The 12,141-nt window shown below is 40.2% G+C and overlaps 1 protein-coding gene across 2 annotated transcripts in view; it reads left to right on the top strand.

The window, feature by feature from the left end:
- The window catches only part of med12 (mediator complex subunit 12), a 67,915-nt gene that overhangs the window by 42,476 nt on the left and 13,298 nt on the right, over window positions 1–12,141 (top strand). Inside the window, exons 26-36 of one of the 2 annotated variants that reach the window (XM_062040057.1) lie at window positions 1,279–1,458; window positions 1,669–1,740; window positions 1,822–1,988; window positions 6,677–6,838; window positions 6,907–7,108; window positions 8,208–8,317; window positions 8,422–8,557; window positions 9,935–10,084; window positions 10,158–10,520; window positions 10,598–10,733; window positions 10,806–11,011. In XM_062040057.1, the coding sequence (XP_061896041.1) occupies window positions 1,279–1,458; window positions 1,669–1,740; window positions 1,822–1,988; window positions 6,677–6,838; window positions 6,907–7,108; window positions 8,208–8,317; window positions 8,422–8,557; window positions 9,935–10,084; window positions 10,158–10,520; window positions 10,598–10,733; window positions 10,806–11,011 (1,884 nt within the window). Of the gene's footprint in view, window positions 1–1,278; window positions 1,459–1,668; window positions 1,741–1,821; window positions 1,989–6,676; window positions 6,839–6,906; window positions 7,109–8,207; window positions 8,318–8,421; window positions 8,558–9,934; window positions 10,085–10,157; window positions 10,521–10,597; window positions 10,734–10,805; window positions 11,063–12,141 lie in introns of both variants that reach the window. The other variant, XM_062040056.1, reaches the window with a different exon arrangement.

The raw sequence follows: 12,141 nt of genomic DNA, 5'->3' as shown, positions 1-12,141 counted from the left end.
CTACACATTTTTACAACATTGGAAAACATTAGTAAAACTGAGGCTTCTCAGAGGGTGAGATAACTCCTGGAAATGACTGTTTTAGAATGGTCAAAGGTATAGATGTGTGTTTCCAAGTTAAAGGACACTGCTAATTAATTTATTACAATCTTTGCCAGCTGAGTAACGTTTGCTGTGGTCTGGAACAACATGGCACACAAACAACTGTTAGAAATGCAGCCAAAATTACATACAGAGAATGTGTCATGAGGGATGCAAATATAAATTAAATACACAGAGGACATAAGTAAAGGACATTAAATGAGCTTAAATATACCTACAAACGAGGCATAATGATGCAATATCTACATACAGCTAGCCTAAATAGCATGTTAAAATGGATTAGTTTGCGGTCATGCACTGACCAAATATGCCTAATTAGCACTCCAACAAGTCAATAACATCAACAAAGCTCACCTTTGTGTATTCACACACAGCATAAAACGTTTGGTGGACAAAATGAGACAAAGGAGGAGTGGCATAAAACGCGTCTTTTTGTGAGAAAGTTGTATAAACAAACTGTTGCGTCACAGTCCACACAACTACGGAGAGTTTAAGGACCGCCAAAATTAGTAGGACAAAACGGCGTTCGCCAAATTAAGGTAAAGTTAAGAGAAAGTTAAAGTACCAATGATTGTGTCACACACACTAACTGTGGTGAAATTTGTCCTCTGCATTTGACCCATCCCCTTGTTCACCCCCTGGGAGGTGAGGGGAGCAGTGAGCAGCAGCGGTGGCCACGCCCGGGAATCATTTTTGGTGATTTAAGCCCCAATTCCAACCCTCGATGCTGAGTGCCAAGCAGGGAGGTAATGGGTCCCATTTTTTTAGTCTTTGGTATGACTCGGCCGGGGTTTGAACTCACAACCTACCGATCTCAGGGCGGACACTCTAACCACAAGGCCACTGAGCAAATACTCCCATCAGTGAAGCATGAAAACAAACATATTAAACAGTGGGCTTTCTAATAATTAGAAAGGTTTGTGTCATCTTTGTCCTCCTACAGAAACCGTATTAAAATAAAAAATATATTTTTCCACCATCTTTTTCCATTTTCATACATTTTTTAAAAAAGCTTCAGTTAGCTACTTCTAGAGCCGCGGGTTTGCCGACCCCCATGTTAGGTCAATTTACCCTCAAAACAATCTTACAGCTCCCGCATTTGTAGCCGACTGAAGTTGACAGATTACAAGGCTTTATTTCAAGATGCACAGTGAAGCCGTGTCTTGCCCTCTGCAGGAGTGGGTGGGAGAGCGCTGCCTCAAGTCTCTGTCTGAGGACAGCAGTGCCCTTCAGGACCCGGTGCTGGTAAACATTCAGGCCCAGAGGCTACTGCAGCTCATTTGCTACCCTCACCGCCAGCTGGACAGCGATGACGGAGACAACCCTCAGAGGCAGCGCATCAAACGCATCCTTCAGGTTCACCTACGCCTCTCTTTGTCTCGCTGCTTGTGCCAAATGATAACCCATTTTGGAGTAAAATAAGCTTCAGATCGCCCATTAGGGGGTAGACTTTGAACAGTGTCAGCAGTTTTGATTAACACAGAAGCCATGTGGATTGTGTGGTTTTGCTGCCCTCCTCTGGCAGTGTCATGTCTCTCACTCTTAAAAACGGTGTCCTTGTGGTAGAATATGGACCAGTGGACGATGAGACAGTCATCTCTGGAGCTGCAGCTGATGATCAAGCAAAGCACAAACAATGCAAGTTGACCCGAGTGGCAATTGGAATCGATGGAAACATTTATTAGCAGCCTTGAACACATTGCTTGTCTCCCCTGATAGGAGCTCTATTCTCTCTTGGAAAACATAGCCAAGGCCACGATTGAAGTGTTTCAAAAATCAGCCGAGGTGAACTCAAATAACCCCTCCTGTGGGAATGGCACGGCCCTCCAAGGCGGCTCTGCGGCCAATAGCAGCAGCGCCACGAGCAAGATGAAACCTATTTTAAGGTGAGTGCATTTGTGTTCGCCACCTTTGCCGATAAAGAAGAACACACATTAATTTCACTTCATAGGTTTAGGGTTTAAATTAATGTCCAAGTAAACCAGTAGCAGGCAGACATGTCATCGTAATATCTTAATTAATACTTTGAAGTCTGGGGTAGTTTTTAGTATCTGTGTACTTTTGTGTTTACCTTAGAATCTAAAGTTAAAAATTGCCTTTATTGGGTTTCCCATTTTCATTACAACCTCATGTATGACAAAAACATGCTTTTTGGAGTGTACATTGTTAGTGAATTATAATTGCCTGAAGCCTTGCTTGGCTTTGGAGGTAAATATAATGTATACATTTTAATTAATTATAATTTAGGCGTGGAAATCTTTGGGCACGTCACGATTTGATTCCGATTCTTGGGGAGACGATCGATCCAGAATCGATTCTCCATTGAACAAGATTTCTGTAATATTATTTGGTGTATAAATGATAGTAAAACCTTTTCAAAACAGATTACAGAAGCTCCTCTTGGCTGTATACGTACAAGGTATTGTACAGTATTGTATGTATACAGTATACAGTATTGTATGTATACGTACAAGGTACTGTACAGTATTATACAGTGTTGTTGTACAGTGTTGGCTTAAAAAACGCCTTTTCAAAAATAATTTTGTTTTGCGAAAAATAAAGCAGTCTAATAAAAGAAAATAGAGCAACTCCAACCCAATCCCAGCTTTACAATACTAAAATTTACAAAGCAATTGAGAATACATACAAATACAATACTTATTTAAATATAATAGTAAAAAAAGGAAAACAAAAATGTATAAAACCAACAGTATAAATAATATCAATAATAGTTTTTTAATGTTTTCAATCCAAAAATTGATTCTTAAAAAAAAGGCATATATATTCTTTTTTTTAAATTGATTTTTCGAAAATTATGAATGGATTTAGAAACAGAATACATACAAAGTATGATTTGGATGTGAATGGTGTTTTTTAAGCTCCCCTATTAATAGTTATTTTACTACATTTAACTTTTTTTTTTGCACATGAGTTTTAAAATTACATATTTTATATTTGCATTCTATATTGTAAGAAAGGTTCATTATACATGTTGGATTTTTTTTTATATTAAAAAAAGTTTTTCCTACTTTTTTGTGTAATTTTAGGGTTAATGTGGTAACATGTAGTGTCAAAATAGGAAAAAAAGACGACAGACATACAATACATAAGCTGTCGCACTGAAAAAAAATAAACCTATGAAGGCAAGATTAACCTTTTTCAAGGTGGGATAGAAAACTACCCTGGACTCTAAAATATGAGAGTAACATGTTGCCCAGTGTCAGAATGCTTGGTCTCAGTTCCAGGTCATAGATCTTCCAACAGGACAATGAACCAAAACACATTAACAGCTAAGGCAAAACATTGAACTATTTTGAGGAAGCCCTCTATGAGCCCTGATTTAAACATCTGTGGAAAGACCTGAAAAATACCTGGGGCAGCTTGCTCATGAGGCATTGGCCAAAAGACCTGGGGCCGTACTTATCAAGCTTCTTAGAATTTCTCCTAAGAAGTCTGCTAAGAGTTGACTTAAGAGTAAATAAATTATTTGCTGAAAGCTGCACTTAAAAGTTAGTTATCAAGCGTCTTACTCACACTTTCAGCGAAGTGTAGGACTGAATCTTAAGTGTCACACTCAGAGCTGAATTACGACATTACTATGTGCCGTAAACGGAATTTTAGGTGACGTCATTTCTGTGTCCATAGAAATGACCAATCACGGAAGGGAATCCGTTGTCTAAGAATAAAGAAATATCTTGGAAATATTTAAGTGGACAATAGGAGTGTATATTTTGACAATAAACTACAAAATAATACAAAACAAACTAGTCCCTGCCGGCACTCACGCTACCGCTCCCTCTCTTCTATCGCCCACACACTCACTGACGTCACTCACCTCACGGCCACACACATACGCTACTGTCATAACATTTTCTTTCCAATTCATTAATTAGGCAACTAATTTGAAACTGGTGTGGGTGGCTCTATACATACTAGCCCACTGCAGACACATGCAGAAATCAACAAGGAATCGAAAAGTATTAAATCTGTGACAAAAATAATATCCGCTCTGTCTAAACGATACCGTTTGATCAGCTGCTTGTCATCAAAAAAAACAAAAACATTGTTCTGTTCCCTGAACGTTCGCGCACGTCTCTCTCGCCTCAGTGCCATCCCCTGCTGGCAACTCCTAACCACTTAAGACACCTCTGAAGGTCTCTTAAATATCGTGGAGAGTAGGAGTGATTCTTAGACTTAAGAACGTTGATAAAAAGCTTTTATTCTTAAGTTTGAGAGTAGGACTAAATTTTGCAAATTCTCAGGACTTAAGTGTAAAATGGCACTCTAAGAAGCTTGATAAGTACGGCCCCTGGACAATAACGGGACTCTCACTTAGATTTACAGGAAGCACTTCGTTGCAGCAATTGCTTTAAAAGGTTCTGAAACAAATAAGGATGAGAATTGACAAGATTTTTCCGGTTCCGATTCCACTTTCGATTCTGCTTCACGATTCAGTTCCTTTACAGTTCTCTCATCGATTCTGATTTGGAAAAAAACAGAAAAAAGGATGGATTAGCATCAATTTTGTTTAGATTAGAGGTAACATGATATTACAAAGCCTACAGTGAGGTCTCAAGAGGCTTATACGTTGCATAGAAGAAAAAAAAAACATTTTTGTTAATAAATATAGGAAATTAATATTCTTCCGTAGAATTTAATCATGTGCAAATGACACAATAATTTAACATTTAGTAACATGTGATAACTAATATGTCAAGCCTATATTGGTTATAATTTTGATGATTATGGCTTACAGTTTATGAAAACTTTGAATTGAAAATCTCAGAAAATGTTGGGTTTCAAAACTGTAAGCCATGATGATTAAAACTATAACAAATAAAGGCTTGACATATCTCACTTTGCATGTAATGAGTTAATATCACAGATTAGTTTCACATTTGAAGTTAATTGCTGACATGAATGGACTTTTACGCAATATTCAAATTGTATGACTTTCACCTGTACAATATAATGACAGAGAGATAATCTGGTTGCAGGAAAACATGCAACTTTTCTCTGACTACAATTGAACATTCACCTACCAAAAATGCAAACTTTTGACCACAAACTTAGTCGCTGCTTGGTGACATCCGTCTAGCAGCAGACGTGAACTGGAGCTCGTACTTACTGCCCGCCTAAGAGCCAGTCAGAATCTGTCTCTCGTCATGCTCATCTAAATGAGAAGGCATTGATTTCAATTGAACAAATAATAGCGCTAATATGATAGGAGGTGTTAGTTAGTACCTGTTGTGTTGAGATGACGTGTTAGTGTTACTGCTGCTGGGATGAAATCGACGCGGTTCAAAAGGCGACTTTCATTTATAATTATTGCAGGCTGTGTTCTCAAATGTATCAGCACATTGCTCGCATGTCCTCTTGATGAACTAGCAGCCTTTTAATTATTACAGGTAGCGCTGTTGCAATCTTTTCTTCTAAAATATTAGTGTTTGTTCTGCCTGGGCACCGCCATTTTCTGATCTGACATCACTGCACACGTTGTGTAATGACGTCATCCCCACCCGGAAAAATCGTTAAAGGAACTGTTTGAAAAAATGGCAAGCGATTCATAGGAATTGATACACTGATTCCCATCCCTAAACAAAATATTGGCCTCAGGGTGCCATCTATTTGCCCTTGCCAGTTTCATGATTTTCTTATTTTTTTTAAACTTAACATCTGTATGCTTGTACAGCACTAAAAAGCTTTAGCATATCAGTATGTGGAATTAAACTATAGAATGGGTTAAGTAAAGAAGTTAAACAATGTACTGATATGATCCAGTTGAAGAGGTTGTTCAAATTAATAGTGCTTACAAAGTCCAAAGAAGAAGAATTATGAGAAATACCTCCAACCTCATTGAAAATGGGATATTCTTCATCTCAGTATGTTTATCATGACTGGCTTACTTAATTATCTATTACAAAACTGCTGTATTACTCATTCACTGATGTAATTGTGTTACAAAAGGAAAACAGTAAATGAACGTATGTTTTGTAAACGCTCTGAAGTGGGAAAAGGGTAGGATTAAATAAGCTTTGCTTCTTCCTACTCCTTTTCGGACATGATGTAAAGAGAAATTATATGAAATTGTGTGATGTCTTATACTGTAAGTGTGTTCATGTTCGAAATAAACTAAAAAAAGAAAGAAAGAAAAAGTTCTCTAAACCACAATTCTAAATCAATGTCAGATTTCCATTTGGTAATTTTGAGTACATGTTTCTGTGTTATAACTTATGGCATTTTGCAATTATTTCAGTGACTTTGAAGGGGTTTTAACACACACATCATCGCCAACAGATGTTTGTATATATTTTATAGGGAAGTGAACATGCGATTCAAGTCAGTTCCTAGTTTTAGGGGGACTATTCAATTCAGAGTCGATTCTTGAATCAAAGCTCACAAAATAAATTTAAACAAAATCTTTTTCAAATTTAATAAAGAAGAAATGCGATTTGGATGTTAATCGATTATTTTCCGGTGGCCCTTAATATTTTATGAGCGATACACTTGATTTTGCCGTTTGCATTCAGTGTGCTGGTTGTGTTAACGTTAATTACGCGCCTCGTTCTTTCAGTTCATCAGAACGGTCGGGTGTATGGCTGGTGGCGCCTTTGATAGCCAAGCTGCCCACCTCGGTTCAGGGTCATGTCCTGAAGGCAGCCGGAGAGGAGCTGGAGAAGGGACAGCACCTGGGCTCGTCTTCGCGCAAGGAGAGAGATCGCCAGAAGCAAAAAAGGTAAGCGACAAATATTGTATTGGTCATCATTTTCTTATTAAATTATGTTTTGTTTTTTTTCTTTCCAGCATGTCTTTGCTGAGCCAGCAGCCGTTCCTGTCTTTGGTGCTGACCTGCCTGAAGGGGCAGGACGAGCAGCGGGAGGGTCTTCTCACGTCCCTGTACAGCCAAGTTCAGCAGATCGTCACCAACTGGAGAGAGGACCAGTACCAGGACGACTGCAAGGCCAAGCAGATGATGCACGAGGCACTGAAACTGCGACTTAATCTTGTACGTACGCTTAACTAAACCAAATAGTTCACCTTCAAAGAGACCCGCCTCCGTGATTTGCATAATCTAGCGCAGTGTTTTTCAACCTTTTTTCAGTCGAGGCATGTTTTTGTCATTGAAAATATCCGGAGACACACCACTAGCAGAAATCATTTAAAAATGAAACTCAGTTGTCAGTAAAAAGTCGTCGTCGCAATTGTTGGATGTGACTTTAAACCATAACCAACCATGTATCACTATAGCTCTTGTCTCAAAGTAGGTCTACTGTCACGACCTGTCACATCACGCTATGATTTATTTTGAATTTTTTGCTGTTTTCCTGTGTTTAGTGTTTTAGTTCTTGTATTGCGCTCCTATTTTGGTGGCTTTTTCTGTTTTCTTGGTATTTTCCTGTAGCAGTTTCATGTCTTTCTTTGAGCGATATTTCCCGCATCTACTTTGTTTTAGCAATCAAGAATATTTAAGTTGTTGCTATCCTTCTTTGTGGGGACAATGTTGATTGTCATGTCATGTTTGGATGTACTTTGTGGACCCCGTCTGCTCCACACGCTGTAAGTCTTTGCTGTCATCCAGCATTCTGGTTTTGTTTACTTTGTAGCCAGTTCAGTTTTAGTTTTGTTCTGCATAGCCTTCCCTAAGCTGCAATGCCTTTTCTTAGGGTCACTTTCCTTTTGTTTATTTTTGGTTTAAGCATTAGATACCTTTTTACCTGCACGCTGCCTCCTGCTCTCGTCTGCATATTGGTTTTATGACAAACTATCGGCGACGTGTTCCTGACATCTACAAAGCAATTAGCTACCGGCTGCCACCTACTGATGTGGAAGAGTATAACACGGTTACTTTGCTGAGCTCTAGACAGCACAGACACTCAACAACGGCACATTATTTGCAGACTATAATTACTTGTTTGCAAAAAATATTTTTACCCCAAATAGGTGAAATTACATAATCTTCCACGGCACACCAGACTGTATTAGTGTGCCGCGGCACAGTGGTTGAAAAACACTGATCTAGCGAACTAGCAAACAAGCTGCTGTGAAAGTATAACCTATGTGATGGCCTGTAGCGTTTGATCAATTCTCTGTTTCTCATAAACAAGGTGGGCGGCATGTTCGATACGGTGCAGCGTAGCACCCAACAGACCACCGAGTGGGCCGTCCTCCTCCTCGACATTATCAGCAGCGGAACGGTGGACATGCAGTCCAACAAGTGAGTGTAGCTCTCGCTCTCTTTTACGAAAATCTCTCGATGGCTCCAAATAGAGGCAGTCGTCACTCACATGCTTTCAACATTCCTTTCTTCTCGACCATCAGCGAGCTTTTCACGACAGTGTTGGACATGTTGAGCGTGCTGATTAATGGCACGTTGGCTGCAGACATGTCGAGCATCTCTCAGGGCAGCATGGAAGAGAACAAGAGGGCTTACATGAATCTGGTCAAGAAGCTCAGGGTAAGGACACAAGAAAAAATATATACATATATATGTATATATAGTAGTTGATTATAGTGCTTCAAGTCAGTGGTTGTCAACCTTTTTTCACATTTTTCAGTCAAATACCAGAGAAATCATTAAAACATGAAGGGTTAAGTGAAGTGAATTATATTTATATAGCGCTTTTCTAGGGTGAAAGATGTATTACATTATTATAGTGTTGTCCCAATACCAGTATTTTGGTACCAGTACCAAAATGTATTTCGATACTTTTCAAAATAAAGGTGTCCCCAAAAAAAGTCATTCTTTTTTTAATAAAAAGTCTTATGATACATTAAACATATGTTTTTTATTGCAATCAAATAATAATTTTGGCATTAAATAACATCGTAAACATACTAGACAAATTCTCTTTTAGTAGTAAGTTAGCAAACGGGTTACAAAGGCTTCTAATTTGGCTAATAATGTAAGCAGTAAGATATTGTGTCATTTTCCATTCTATTATTTTGTCAAAATTATGAGTGACAAGTGGATTATTGATATACTCATTCGTTTACTGTTAATATCTGCTTACTTTCTGTTTTAACATGTTCTATCTACACTTCAGTTCAAATGTAATAAACACTTATTCTTCTATTTTTTGGATGCTTTACAGCAGTTTTGGCCGATACTACAAAATTGGGTATTGATCCAATACCAAGCAGGATTATACATTGGTCATATTTAAAGTTCTCCTGTGTCCGGGGACATATTTCCTGACTTTAAAAAATAAAAAATGACAAAATATTTTGTGATAATAAAAAATATCGATGTAATCCTTGTAGTATCGACTATATATGGCTCTTGTACTTGGTATTGTTACAGTCAATATTTGTATAGATCCACCCATTTGTCAACATTCAGGAACGCTGGCTTGCTGTTAGCAGTTAGCTATTGTATCCTCCTACTTTGTGTAGTGAAGCATGTTTAGCTATTCCTCGATACTTGTAGAAAACATACTTTATTTGTTGCCATGGAGGCAAGCATTAGTGATTTAGAAGAAGCTGAAACACTGTAGACGGACATTAACCGCTTGCTCGCTATGCTTTGCGGCGCTTTAGTGTTTATATCTCCACCTTTATTATTAGTTTGTAAGCCAAATCACGTCCATTTTCACTCTTCTGTCTCCACACTGTTTCCACTTGTAAGTAAGTGCTCTGTGCGTGTGTCTGGACATGCAGCTCATATTACCACCAATGTAAAAAAAAAAAAAAAAAAGGTACCGGTATTTTTCATTGTAGTACCGCAGTACTGTATTAGTATTGGTATATTGTACAAGTCTACATTATTATTGGTTAATATGGCCCCTCACTTCCTTTTAGCATATTTATTATGGGTTTATTTTTGCATCCACAGAAAGAGCTTGGGGATCGTCAGTCAGAGAGCCTGGAGAAGATTCGCCAGCTACTGCCGCTGCCAAAGCAGACCCGTGATGTCATCACGTGCGAACCTCAGGGCTCCCTGATCGACACCAAGGGTAACAAGATCGCCGGCTTTGAGAAAGAGGTGAGCCAGTGTGATCACTTTATCGAGCTTAAGAGCCGGTAATGCAGTATTAACGTATGTTGTTTTCCGTCAGGGGCTTCAAGTGTCTACCAAGCAGAAGATTTCCCCTTGGGACGTCTTCGAGGGCCTCAAGCACTCGGCCCCTCTGTCTTGGGGCTGGTTCGGTACAGCACGCATGGACCGCAAGGTGACCAAGTTTGAGGAGCAGCAGCGCTTCCTTCTCTACCACACCCACCTGAAGCCCAAGCCGCGCAGCTACTACCTGGAGCCCCTCCCCCTGCCGCCTGAGGAGGAGGAGCCTCTGACGCCCATTTTGCAGGAGCCCGAGAAGAAGATGGAGGCCCTGAAGCCGGAGAAGAACGTGCCCGCCGTGCCCTCAGATTCCAACAAGAAGAAGCCCAGTAAGAAGAAGAAGACGCCATCAGCCAAGACGGAGGTGACTTATCTGTAGAACTCTCTTTTGTTCAAATGAAATTGTTGAGTCTGAAAAAGTTTTTATTCTCCTTTCTAAAGGACTATGTGAACCGCGTGCCAGGTGTGAGCTACGGGACAAGCATGCCACCTGAGCTGATGCAGAACCCTTACGGCCGGCTGCCTTTTAGCCAGCAGAACATGGGCATGTACACACAGAACCAGCCTCTACCTCCAGGTCAGCACCCATTATTGACCCTGTTTAATCTTCCTGGGTTGCGGTCCTAAGTGGGTTCTCTCCTCACAACAGGAGGGCCCGGTTTAGATACTCCCTACAGGCCTGCCCGCAACCCCCAAATGAACAAGATGGTGACCACGCGACCCAATTTCCCAGGCATGATGCCCGGGATGCAGGGCAACATGCCCGCCATGATGGGGATGGACAAACAGTACCAAATGGTCTACAAGCCTCAGCCTAACATGCAGCAGAACCAGATGCTGCGCGCGCAACTGCAGGTTAGACTGGTGAGTCAGTCTCCACTGACAAGTCAAACTACTCCTCACCAGGTAGAGTTCATTCAACGCTCCGGTTAGTTCGATCCAGTAGAAGTAGAAAAGTCTGCTCGTTGCTTCCATCTTCTCTCTTTGGCGTCCTTACACAGCAGGTGGTGATGAAAGGAGGCCAAATAACTGTCTGTATTTTCGACTTGTGCCTCAAAACAAATAGCATCTTACATCTGATGAGTTTGACAGCTACTGGAGTGCAGGAAATAATCAGACGCAATCATGCTGCAAGTGTGCAGGAAATAACCAGTTTGCAAATTCTGTGACGAGGTGCTACTAGAGAGCAGGGAGAAATCGTACACAATTAAATAGCCAGTATGCAAACTCTGCTATTAGAACGCAGGACATAACTAGTATGCAAACTGCTACAAGAGTGCAAGAAACAACCAGAATGCACACTCTGTAACAAGGTGTAGGTCATAACCGGACACAAACCCTGCAGGAAATAACTAATTCCAAACTATTGCTAGAGAGCAGGAATAAATCATATGCAATTATACTGCAAGAGTGCAGGAAATAACCAGCATGCAAACTCTGTAATGAGGTGCAGGGCATAATCTGACACAATCCCTGTTACGAGAGTGCAAGAAAGCACCACAATGCAAACTCTGTAACGAGGTGCTGGACATAATCTGACACAATCCCTGCTACAAGAGTGCAGGAAATAACCAATATGCAAACTCTGCTACTAGAATGCAGGAAATAACCAGCATGCAAACTCTGTAACAAGGTACAGGACATAATCTGACACAACCCCTGCTACAAGAGTGCAGGAAATAACCAGTATGCACACTCTGTAACGAGGTGCAGGACATAACCGGACACAAACTTTGCTACGAGAGTGCAGGAAATAACCAGTATGCAAACTCTGTAACGAGGTGCAGGACATAACCGGACACAAACTTTGCTACGAGAGTACAGGAAGAAAAAAAACAGTGTGAAAACTCTACTACTAGAATGCAGGAAATAACCAGCATGCAAACTCTGTAACGAGGTGCAGGACATGATCTGACACAAACTTTGCTACGAGAGTACAGGAAATAAGATCCCAAACTCGGCTACTAGAGAGCAGGAAGAAATCA

Source organism: Entelurus aequoreus, linkage group LG28 (assembly GCF_033978785.1).
Source record: "Entelurus aequoreus isolate RoL-2023_Sb linkage group LG28, RoL_Eaeq_v1.1, whole genome shotgun sequence".
Lineage (NCBI taxonomy): Eukaryota > Metazoa > Chordata > Actinopteri > Syngnathiformes > Syngnathidae > Entelurus > Entelurus aequoreus.
This window is presented reverse-complemented; position numbering and strand designations above follow the sequence as displayed.